Source organism: Pavona decussata, unplaced genomic scaffold, assembly GCF_977016875.1.
Source record: "Pavona decussata unplaced genomic scaffold, jaPavDecu1.1 SCAFFOLD_68, whole genome shotgun sequence".
In the NCBI taxonomy this organism is placed as follows: domain Eukaryota; kingdom Metazoa; phylum Cnidaria; class Anthozoa; order Scleractinia; family Agariciidae; genus Pavona; species Pavona decussata.
Window position 1 is genome coordinate 481,075 of NW_028145487.1, and position 12,879 is coordinate 493,953.

The window sequence follows — 12,879 nt, forward strand, 5'->3', positions numbered from 1 at the left end:
TGATAACATCAGCATATTAAAAATCGTTTCATTTTAATCCATATAAACAAGATACGATCCACGACTGATCACTCCTACCGTTTATAACCAGCTTCTGAACGAAGGCTGGGTTGATATAGAGTGTCATTGACCCTCTTTCTAAGATCTGCAGTGCAAAGGAATGTTTTAACCTTATCACCAAACTTTCTGACACAAATTTTAACTAATGGGATGTTTTGACATTCGCGTGCCTTGTAAAGAAGTGGCGCAAACGGTAGCGTCCACTGAAACTGTTCATCAACACTTTTTTTCTGTCTTGATCGATGTTTGTGTGAATTGTAACCCTTGGAAATAAAATTTGACCTTTTTTACACCGATAGTTCATGAAAATATATAATTATCCAATTTTGTTGTAATGTTCAAGCCTCAAAAACAATGCAAGTTCTCTGCTTGAAATAACCTCGGCATGCATTTTATTTCACGCCTAAGGGCTTGTTTCCGTTTTCATTTCATGGACTACGCGCAGTCTATAAATCTTGCAATCACCTTAATTATTACATGACAATTGCTTCATCAAAATTAGTCCCGATTATGTGCTGATATCCTTGTAATGTGCTTAGACATCTTTTAAATTACCTTTAATAATGATTGTAAAAACAGGTATCACTGCACTATCGCTTGAGGCGCTTAGATTAAATGATAACAGCCAATAACTTAATAATCCACATCGTTTAGCAATTCATTTAATTTAATATATGACCAAAAAGAAAAAATGGCACCGAGCTATGTCATCACATTTCTTTAATTTCATAGAACGCCCTGATATATTTTTCGTTTGTGACTACAATTTCGCGTTATTAGCCTTCTTGAAAAAAAAAAAAATTAAGGCGACAATGAAAAAGGACAAGTTTGTTTGGCGAAGTAACGTGCCGAACACAATCTGGTCCGTTACACACATTTCAAGTGAAAGAATGCTTAAAAATTATCAAGCAAACAGTTTCAGTTAATGAATACCCGCGTACGAGGTATTTTAAAACATTATCGCTAATGCCAGTATCGGAAACACGTTTTCCTAATGCCATCAGCGATAACGACTATTTATTCATAGAAACGTTTAGCTGAAACAAGTAGCGCCGACATTCGGCTTAAACTTCCTCGCAATGTTCTTAATTAAGATTTCTAAAACACCCTTGCCTTTTCGTCGCAGTACTGGATCCAACTCTTTTTCAACGTTTTCAGCTAGGTGTCACAACGTGCAAATCTTACTAAAGAACATGGCGAGGACGTTCCAACCGAATTTACGTAAAATGACATACCAAATGTCGTTACATCTGTTATAAAACTGTTTGCCGTGTGATAGCGTCATGATACAACGCCTTTATCGTGAATTTAATCATGCCTAAGAGACATCAGTGCTACAGCTGGACCTAAGGCCCAGTTGTTCAAAGCCCGATTAAGCTAATCAGGGCCTGGGTTAACGTGAACTTTGATTCGAGTATATTTACTAATCCATAAGGATTCCTCCAAAAGATTTTTGTCCCTAATTTTTGCCTTCGACTTTTCTTTACCATTAGCTTAAAATGAACCTTTAAAATCATTTTTAATGAGCGAGATGAAAACCTGGGTTAACTTTTAATCGTGGATTGGCGTTCGCACAGCCAGGCCCAGAAAACTGGGCAAGGAGCTGTCAAGTTAAATTTAACCTTCGGAAATGTGAAGCAATGAGAATAACACACAGGCATGACAGAAGTAAACATCCTTACTACCTGTCAAATACAGAATTAAAATCTGTCAACTCATATTAAGACCAAGGCGCGCGCGTTAACGTGTAAAGAGACTCAGTATCTTGGTCAAATCACGTAAATGCAATAGTAAATAAAGCAAACAAAGTGTTGGACTTACTAAAACGTACAGTTGACAGTAAGAACAAACAAATTTTCTCTATGCTTTATAAGTCATTGGTAAGACCGATCTTAGAATATGCATGCCCAGTATGTTTGGGTCAACCTACTTAGTCAGAGATAAATTAGCTATCGAGAAAATACAACGAAGAGCGTCGAGAATCACCCTCGATCAAAAACCACGCGAGTTAACGAAGAACGACTTAAATTGTTAACTTGGAACACACTTGAACATCGAAGAGAGTAACCGTTCTTTAATAGTGGAATGTTACAAGACAGTGTTTGAACTAAATGGCCTGGACTTCAATGACTACTGCGAGTATTGTAAAAGCAAAAACACTAAAGCTAATCATCCATCTATAAGATCCAAACGCGGAATCAGCAAAAGCTGAAGTACGCCGACCTTCTTTGTAAAAATCATCAAAATTTGGAACAATCTCCCGCGCCACCTATTTGGACATGACATCAACAAAAGTGGATGAACATTCATTGATCACAGTAAAAACTCCATAACTTTGAAGGACTTCGCGACGTTTCACCAATTGTAACGTCATCTATTCAGTTGTATCCCACCAGCAGTTATTTTAATAAGCAACCTCAGCAGGGTACTGATTATCGCGGTATTTGACACAGACTTTACCCAGTCGCTCAAACGCGGGAACCTTTCAAAACATTAAGAAGATGTCACGTGATTTATGTTAAAGAGACGCCGAGCAAACTATATCGGGTGATCACGAGTTTTTAGGACTTAAGAAGGTCCAACGTTTTCAAGTTGCAGTGCACTTCCATTCTGCCTATCCACAGCCAAACGCATGCTTATTTAACACTTCGACACTGGAAAAGTAATGAACGGAGAAAGGAAAGTTCCTTGGAGATGCGTGACACTTGAAAATGTTTTCGGATTGGATTGATATAAAAATAATTATCAAAAAGTGTCAAAAATGGTTTGAAAGAAAAAAGAAGACGTTTCGGATATATAACCCCTCTTCAGTGAAAAGAAAACCGGACGGTTTTCTCCACACTGAAGAAGGGTTATATGCCCGAAACGTCTCTGTTTCTTTCAAACCATTTTTGACACTTTTTGATAATTATTTTTATATCAATCTAATCCGAAAACTGGTAAAGTAAGTTGGGTTTTATTGGTGTCAGTACGTCTTGGGCAAAGTCAGCTAGGGATGTCTCAAAGTTACAAAGTAAGTTGCACGTAATATTGGATAGAGACGTGTCTTAGTCATCGGACATTCATTTTATTTGTTATTTTTGTTATTTATATTTTTAGTCAGTTTGACATTTTCGTCAGATTTTGTGGGCATACCAAAATGAGAAGAGTGAAAAAAAAGAAAACAAAAAGACAAAATGATAGTGATTGGAGCATTCTTCCAGTTCGTACATGTCCAAGACTGATGCAATCTATGGATCTGACAAGCACGACGATGAAACATCGTTGCATAGTTGTCACGAAAACCATAAAATCTTTATTCAGCTTCAGCTGAAGAACCAGTTTAACTTAAATGTCAATGGAAGCGTCAGCAGCTAATAGACCTTCCGGAAGACTGAGAAGCTTCCTGTATCGACATTCCTGAGTCAATTTTAGGAAGGGAACCAAAAGAGTTGAATTAGAATACGAGACTTGTGATGAATACAATGATGATACAAAATCACAATTTTAAATAAAATAGTGCAAAGTAATCGTTATAGATGCACAAAGCCATGGAGTCAAATAAAACAGATAACGACCTAGACAGTTACTAACGTCGGTTATCTTGGAGGTTCAGATCAGGACTTTATTTTTAAGACTCGCTACGATGACAGTTGCCAGAACTCCATGCAAGAATTCTAAGCCGTATGACTGCATTTCCTTCAGAATGAACTGTGCACCATTAATAGGATGGTGCATTTTTGAGGTAGCGTTTGTCATTTCCTGGTATGAACCCATAGATGAACAAGCCAACAGTTCTAGATAAAAATAACTTGCAGTAAAAATTACTTTTTCGCAGAAATTGTAATACGACGCCATTCCAAAGTATTCTGCTCAGTGCTCAAACTCTCAAATGATCAAAAGAGATCTTGAACAGTTAGGAAACAAGATAAGGACGTGTGCTGGGAAGAGCATAACTAAAGACGTAAGTACAATGTTTCGTCAAATACTGAAAATGGGATGCATGGAAAAGATTCAGCTGTGGAGAATCTCAAAAAAGAATAACAAAACAAAATTTGAATGAAATTGATAATTCCGCAAAACAAACTAATTAGTGCAATTTTTCATGCTCTTCAGTGCCGCAGACGACTGTTTAATTAAAATATCGTAACAAAATAAATTGGTGTGTGACCTTGACTATAACCCTATAACCGACCTGTAGCTTAATAACACTGATCAATTATTCCAAGCAGTGTATTATTAACGTCATTATATATCCACCCTCCAAGTTATTACTGAACCATACAAATTCCGTATATGGAATAACTTCGAGTGAATACAGTCAGTTGATGACTCCCGCATGCAGTGGACTACTCGTCACTGGAATCACCACATAGCGAAATTCTCGCAAAAGAACTAAGTTTGCAAGTTTCGCAAACTATCGTCAGCCTCGGTAATTGAGGAGCGTCAAATTGGGCAAGTGTGAAACAGGCTCCCTGCTGCTTAAAAAGAGGCGACGAGAAAACACGCTCGGGTGAGTCGCAAGATTTGGGCTTTAATGCTTTCATTACGATCATACATATGGTTGAACGTTATGCGGCCAAGGTGATCAAGGTATGTCGTATAACTGGGTTTCAAATATTTGTGAAGGGTAATTTCTGCTGTAGAAGTAGCTCAAAACCTACAGTTGGCAAGCGAAATAGTACTCGCTGGTAACGTTAACGTTTCAAGAACAACAGTGAACAAAGAAATGGCAGAAACTAAGTAGCCCACTTGAAGTCAAGATGGACACTTGGTTACTTAATGGCACAATTAGTCACATATCCACTTCTTGTTGAATCCAAACCACACATTGAATCATTCTCTTCAGTTGTAAAATCTGAAGGGAATTTAATACCACTATGTACTTGAAAGACTCTATTCGAGACGTTTTGTGTAATGAAGTAAATACGAATTCATTTCGGTCCATGCTTGAAAAAGGGCTTGAATCTGGAGAGCTACACCTTTCCAAATTTCAGATGCATTTAATTTCTTCTTACGGTACTACGTGAAGGAGAGTTCGAGTGTATTTAAGGACAGCGCTCGAGAAGTAGCATTTCAAATGACCATTGCGCACCTAGCAACGTATACAGTCAAATATTGAACTTTTATATTAATTTCAATGTCGAGGGTGTTTTAGCCTCATAATCTCATGAAAAATTTCTAGCTTCCTGCCTCCACTCACTGTAAAACGATTTTAATGTGCGACTGAGTCCGCTGCATGAAAAACCCCAAAGTGTGATGCATGCGAAAAATCAAATGAAAACTAAACAGAAACACTTTCATAAGATACCACTTGTTTCTAATATTTTGCAAAGGGAAAGTGGTAGAATTGTGTCCTTGTTTTAATCTTAAAGGATTTTGGAAGGCTTCAATAAAATCCACCTGGATATGCCTAGCGTCAAATTCAACTGCAACCGAGCAAAACTGTCTTACTTTAGTACTTAACGATCCACTCAGATAGGAATGACTGAGAACCGGTAAAGTTAATATACGCCAGTACCGTACAATGATTCTTGCAACGGACTTAGCATTGTTGGCTAAAGTCTTTGCGAAATGTGCGTGGTATAGGATAAAGTATACAAGTATAGTTACTCAAGCTACAATCATCTCGTGTGGAAAGCAATTAACAAGAGAGTAAAACAATGCCACTCATCACACTAATGACAGCACTAGTGTCTTGCCCGAAGTAATTATTTCCGGTCATGTGGGGTATAACGTTAATTACCTTGTTATAGGAAATCAGTTAACAATGCACGTTGACAACGCGAAGAAAATTTACGTTACACTAAATTAACGCGAATTTTTCAAAAGTTACGTTCATATTCATTAAATAAACGCGAATTTTTCGATAAGCATCTTGCTTTATTTACTGCGATTTTCATAATTCTGCAAACTCGCACTTTCCTTTCTGAATGCCAAACTGCGTTTTGGCTTCCGTCAATAAACCTTCCAAGACAAGTGCACGGATGTTTCTAAGTTTTTTTTTAAGCCGAAAATTTTGGTTTTGAAGCCTAACTAGACCCTATCAATTCAAAAGATAGTGACTCTGAAGAGCCAATAGAGGAGTCACGAACTAATAAGGTAGCCTTAAAGCCTACGTACTACAAACAATCATTTTTATCAAAGTTAGTGACGTCATCAAGCTAGGGTCAGGACACACACAAACAATTCTATTAAGTTGGATCCGCAAACTTGGTAGAATATAATTTCGCGTGTAGGTAAGAGTAACTGGTTGCCATCTCGAGAATATTCAGTTTTTTCTGATTCCGGCCAATGGAATGCACTAATTTCAGAGTCAGTGAACAGCTAAGCGTTTTATGAGAAATGACGAAGTGATCCCATACACCAGAGGTTTAAACCTTTGAATTAACCCCTAATATCAAAGAACAAATTTGTTATCAAACCTTGTTCCCATACTTTCTTATTAAAGTACTAGAGAGAAGTTATTCAAATATCAAGAAAATTCACCTTGGGGGATCATATCCTTAATTCTCATGATTATTTATTTATTTATTCATTCATTTATTTATTTACAAATCATAAAAGAAGAAACTAAGGAAATAAAGTGAGAAGGGTAAGAAGGCCTAAAAGGCCATGACGCTCATTAAATCAGCTTCCTTGTTATTAAATTTACGCCAGAAGAAGAAGAAGATCACTTAAACGCACTCGATTGAAGAAAAAAACACTTTACCAGTAAAACATAACACCAAAGAAGATACGATTGACCAATCTGCTTTCTGGGAAGCAATTGACTCCCGGCCGAACTTAGTTGCATTCTTAAAACGTGAATCGTGTCCCATGAGACTAAGACTTAAGGGGGGACTTAACCCGAAATTTGAATGAAATTTGAAGTGGTTTTAAGAAGGGATAGAAGAAAGAAAATGATTTTTGGAACACTAACAAACAGTTGATACTCACGCAAGAGCACCCCAGGTTGCTAGTGGACTAACTTGGTATCCGTCTATTAATTATTAACTACAAATTCTTATTTTAAAACTTCACTAATTCTTCAATATTTCTTATTTCTCTTAATTTAACCAATCCTTCTAGAAAAACTATTTCCTTCCAAATATACCCCAAAATCACCCCAGAATTCGCAAAACACCCAACAACATAGATTTACAGAATGAACATAGAGTTTTTGGATCGCTTGAAACGTGAACGAGATATTTCCATTAAAGCCATGTAAAGTGCGGTAAAATGGCGTTTACGTTAAGTCCCCCCTTAAGGTGGCTCAAGATGGTTTTCAGCCTTTCCCAGCACTTAGAATTTGGTGGATCATTACTACCACTCTTTATCATTTGGTACGACATTTGATACGACAATAACGAAATGAAATGAATGCCTAAACATTGGTTAACAAGTTATGGTCACTTTGTAAATACATTTCATAGGTTACCGTGGCAAAAACACGCAATAGCCCGGTTATTTGAGCATTAAGTGATTATAACTCAAAAACAAGCTCGGTGACCCCCAATTTTTTTCTATTGAATTGTGATCAGCATGTTAAGTTGCAACTTTTTGCAAATTTTAAAAACAACTCGTATGGAAGGAGTTCGGAGCCACCTTAAAATGTTCAGTTCTGGTCCTAGCTTTGACTCTTTTAGCTTTTTTCCGGCTTCTGTTTAAATAAGGAGGTTTTTAGAGAACAGACGTTAACGCAAAAAATCTTGATTACCTAACACAGGTTGACGGATGCTTTCCGGATTACAGAAGACACTAGTCATTTCAGCAACACCAAGAAGGAGACGACAATGAACTAGAACTCTTGCTGGATCCTAAAGAGCACTTAAAAGCAATTCTAAAGCTTGAGTTCACCTGCGTAATTCTTCATCAATATGGTCGTGAATTTCAGCCAAATAAACTCAACCTTTGAGGCAAACATCAGCGGAACTACAAAGACTGCATACTACTTCGTTGAAGAACCGCATTTTTCAAAGATAATTCGTTACGTCATATACGCCTTGCTGTTTGTATTTGCAATAGCTGGTAACGTCACGGTTTGCATCATTCCTTTCCGTCACCAGCGCATGCGCACATGCACCTACTTTCTTATCACAAACTTGGCCGTATCTGACCTTGGAACGATGTTATGCTTGCCCTACATACTCGTAATGGACTGGAAAAACAACGAATGGATCATGGGATGGGCTATGTGTAAACTTGTCAACCCCAGCCTAACTATGCTGTACATTGTCACTACAAACACGCTTGTCGCAATCGCTATTCATCGCTTCTTAGTCCTCGTCTATCCGTTTCGCTCAAAAATGAGCAAGTCCAAAGTAGCTCTAGTTATATTACTGACTTGGCTCACTGCATTTTTTTGCGTGCTACCTTCGTTTGGCGCCAGAGAGTTAAGGCCTCTTTATGTGAAACCAAACGGCGAAATTGCCTACATGTGCACCGAGGTCTTTCCTGGTAGAACTAAAGAGGAACAAGAGTATTATCAAAACATATACACCATATTTCAGTACATAATAAACATCTCCCTTCCTATTGTCATTATAGTGATCTTGTACATCGCAATTGCTTACAAACTTCGCCAGATGGCGCTCGCATTGGGACGGGATTCGATTAAAAGTTCGACTGTAAGAAGAGACAGTGGAGGAACAATATCACTTCAAAGCACCATATCGAGGACAAAGTCTATATTTTCAAGAAAAAGCAGCATTGATCAGTCTTCCGCGCGGAAAAGAAACGAACTCGAAAAAAAATTCTTACGGATGCTCGCTGTCGTTGTTGCTATATTCGTCATATGTTACGTTCCTTACTCTACTTTTTTTCTCGTAATACCAAATATTCCGGCTGCTTATGAATGGAATTACTTAATGATATTCTATCGGTACATCTACTTGCTGATGTGGTTTCCAAATGCGTTGAACCCACTGTGTTATGGCGCTTTGGATGAACGGTACGGAAAAACAATCAAGGCTTTGTGTCGTCTTAGACACGGCAAATCGCGAAGGCTTGGCAGTCTGGCCGGCAACTCGTTCCAAGGAAATTCGAACAGGTTTCGCGTAAACACAAACACAATGCCACCTATCATGGAACGATCTCAATCACAAGCTGGTAATAGCAACTCCACAAGTGAAGAACGAAAGAAACCTGGTCTAAGAAGATGGAGGATTTTAAGCTGGAGTTAGAAGAACTTTCTTTTGGTGGAGAACTTATGCTTAGTCTCACTTCCAGTGCGGAACGAACGATGCAAAGAGCGGTTTATATGTTTCTCGCACGACTGCATTTAACTCGGAAAAAAGAAAACCCAAGTGTGATTTACTGAGCGGGCTGATACATGTAGATGTCAGGAAATTCCATTTATCAGGTGTGTGTTCCCGCACCTATTGTCTGGGACCGTCTAGTCTCATTTCGATTTCTTGCCCAGGTTTGAAGTTAAGAGATAAGAGCCTTTAACATGGATTTTTGCAGTAGATATATCAAGTATTATTAAAAACTAGATCATTGAATAATGCAATTCCAGGCATTTGATTGGCTTAGCGGCCATGGTATATGAGCCATTGTACCATGCCCGAGAAATAGCGGCGGCCATTAAATTGTCTTCTGGTTGTTCTTGCAAAGCCAAAAAAAGCAAGATCTGGCAATATTTCTTAATTATTCCACTCGCGCTTGTTGGATATGAGATGATTATAGCCAACGAGGTGTTATCATATCATATCCAACGCGCGCTCGTGGAATAATTGTTAAGTAGAGGTTTCATTAGTAACCCGTGATAATTACGTCATTAAACAAGTGAACTGTTAAGACTATCAGAAGCTGATGTCGAGGAGAAACAAGCCCCATTATTTAGAATAGAAATGAGGGGAATTTCCCGAACCTATTATTAGATGCCTGATAATTATCAAGATATTGAATAGTTATTTACCTTTCGTTTACTTGGAAACATAGTCTGACGTATGACGTGTACTTATCCTTAAACGAAACCACAACTGATGTCCTTATCAGTTCCACATTAATTGCGTACTGAGTGTGAAGGCCTTGACAAGGGATCGTACTCATACAGTGAAAATAATTGAACAGTTTCTAATGTGACATTCCACAAATTGAAATGTTGACACCAAGACATAAGACTGTCTTCATAAAGTATTCCTGCTAAGCTGTTTTAACTACATTTCAATACTAAATAATTTTATGTTTCAATAGATAAGAAGCCATACCACAACACAATCTAGTATAAGGGCATCAGTTAACAGTTAAAGGTGCCACAACGTTTGAGAAAATATAATAACAAGTAAAGATGAAGTAAGAGAGTGCAAGGCCCACTCCTTCCCTATTCCATAGGTACTCCACCTTAAAAGTTATTTCTAGATCAGACACAGCCAGTAAGCATACAATTGATATAGCATATATAGTCATTATCTAAAATAAAATAAATAACTCTGGTTATAGTCTCAAATTTTATATTTGGGCACAAGTCCCCTGTTACAGTGCGACGTGCCTTACTGTGGCCAGCCAACAAACTTTTTTTTACAAGTTAGCCATAAAATATAAAATGACATGTTTTCAGTTTTTCGTTGTTGCTTCTCAAACTCATTAATAATTCATGCAGTCAAAAGCCAATAAATGACCTCCATTTCGGTCAGGTGGATGAATCTTGATACCCCAATGAAACACCAGATGAAACACCACCAGGTTTTCATCTGAGATGAAACATGTTTTTCATCTGAGATCAAACATTTGCATTTTAATGAGATTAATTTCTTATTGTTTCATTTGAGAAGACATGTCAAAAACTCGGGCTTCGTGCTTTATCACGGGTTCCAAATACCTCGAAACAGATGAAAGCACTCGGCCTGCGGCCTCGTGCTTTCATCTGTTTCTCGGTATTTGGAACCCGTGATAAAGCACTCGCCCTCGTTTTTGACATATTACATCACTTGCCTGTTGGATTTTGCAAGGAGGCATGACCATTAATCAAATTTCCATATCCTGATTGGCTAACTTGTAAAAAAAGTTTGTTGGGTGGCCACGGTAAGGCGCGTCGCACTGTAATTGGGGAGACTCGCTAAAGTAGTTAGCTGATTAAATTGGAATTTGAAATGTTACAATGGCATTGTGGAGGGAGGAAAACTGGAAATTACCTGAAGAAACCCTTCAAGAAAGGACAAAAACTCAACCCAAACATGGTGTCAACTCCAGGAATCGAACCCGAGCCACATAATGCTTGGAGGCAAATGACCCTCACCACTGCACCATCCCTGTGAATTGAATGTTGCAAACTAATTAAGGACGGTGCCTACTAATACCGAAGTATTTTTGTGCGATTTTATGACTATGCGGGAAAAGCAGATTTTAGCATTAGGCCTATTGAAATCTAAAAAGAAAATTGGGGGTAACCACGCATGTTTCAGAGCAACAATATCTCTAAAAAACACTAAAATATAAAGTAATGTATGGGATATTTTCCTAAATTGAACCTTAATTATCTCTGGAAAAAATGCATGGTTACCCCCAATTTTCATTTGACATCCAAGAGCATTAGGTAAGTTCTGCTTTCTCCGCATAGATTTAAACCGCGCAAAAATATCCCTGTATTAGTATAGGCACCACCCATAGGAAACCTGAGTATCTCGAGATGCGCAGAACGTATGCGCAGTAACAATAGTAGGCACTGTCCTTAAGTTAATTTCCCAAGGGAGAGAAGGGAGACTCATTAAAAATGACTTGAATATTTGTCAGAAATGTTTGGAAACACACCCACACACAAAAAGAGAGACCCTTCAAGGTGCAAGGTTCTGAATTGAGAGTCAGTGACTTGAATTATGATTTTCACCTAAGAAACACCAATATTTTAAATCAAAAACGATATTCAGTTTCAACTGAAAAATAATTCCTGCCATACTTTGTGGCTCAATACAATATACAATAATTCTGATGACATTCTTTTTAGATTCAGCACCTTGATCAAAACCACAAGCGGTTGAAAGCAAAAACAAAACATACATGTATGACAAAGGTATTTAGAACCAGATGTTAAGTTATTGTCCTTTGGGGATTCAATGCAAAAACATCAAGGAGAGGAACAGATAAAACTTAATTTCAGTTATGATGAACAGAGGAAATCAAAATGGCTAAAAAGTTCAACAAAAAAAAAGATATAGCATATGCATCAATCAATTCCAGCAGACTGCCTAGCGACTCATGGGCTTCTGGGAATGAGGATTTTCTTGGAAACACTTTAACTGGCAAGTGCCATCAGTGGACAAACAAACTGTCTAGATGTCCCATGGTACAGCTAAAAGTTAATTTATTCATTTCTGGGGATACCTTCATTCTAATGAATATTAATTCAAGCCAAAGTCTCAGATAAGTCTGATTTCTTTGTATTGCTCCAGTGACCGGTGGTTCTGAATCTGTGAATCTACTATCTCAATTTTGTCCTCCTGAGAAAAGCTTTTTACAGATTTATCATTTCAAATGCCTAATCCCTGGTGCAAACAATGAGGGAAAATGCCCAACTACTCAGTACTAGGGGGAGGGTGTGTTGGGTGCGCACTCCTGGAATCGACTGATCATGCACACCTGATACCTTGAAAGGAAGATTACAAATTTTAGAAGTATATTCAATAGTGTTTTGTGACAGATTTTCAACCCCAAAGGCCAAGCTATAAGTCTTATATTCAATATACACTCCACTGAAGAAACATTGTCAAGTAAAAGGAAAATAAATCATGAATGAGAAGACCCAAAAGCTTTCTGGCAAACGTTTGATCTATGAACTTATTTGCATTCTTCTTAATAGAAAATAGAAGCACTGATGTGCGGATTTTAAGGCTTAAAATTTGGCTGATATTTCTTGCGGAC

At 37.8% G+C, this 12,879-nt stretch overlaps 1 protein-coding gene, 1 long non-coding RNA gene and 1 pseudogene across 8 annotated transcripts in view; 2 read left to right on the forward strand and 1 right to left on the reverse strand.

Moving 5' to 3' along the window:
* Nucleotides 1–10,440, forward strand: part of LOC146477860 (QRFP-like peptide receptor) — a 32,371-nt gene extending 21,931 nt beyond the window's left edge. For 6 of the 7 annotated variants that reach the window (XM_085112942.1, XM_085112943.1, XM_085112940.1 and 3 more), the window contains one exon: nt 7,748–10,440. In XM_085112942.1, coding sequence (XP_084969068.1) covers nt 7,899–9,203 — 1,305 coding nt within the window. In that variant the 5' untranslated portion in view covers nt 7,748–7,898 and the 3' untranslated portion in view covers nt 9,204–10,440. Of the gene's footprint in view, nt 1–4,472; nt 4,553–7,747 lie in introns of those variants that run through there. The other variant, XM_085112945.1, reaches the window with a different exon arrangement.
* LOC146477859 (uncharacterized) overlaps nt 1–12,879 on the reverse strand; it is a 39,123-nt gene that overhangs the window by 25,666 nt on the left and 578 nt on the right. The window contains exon 2 of the long non-coding RNA XR_014865280.1: nt 11,157–11,273. This is a non-coding gene — a long non-coding RNA (uncharacterized LOC146477859). The remainder of the gene's footprint in view (nt 1–11,156; nt 11,274–12,879) is intronic.
* Nucleotides 1,701–2,819, forward strand: LOC146477861 (uncharacterized; annotated as a pseudogene).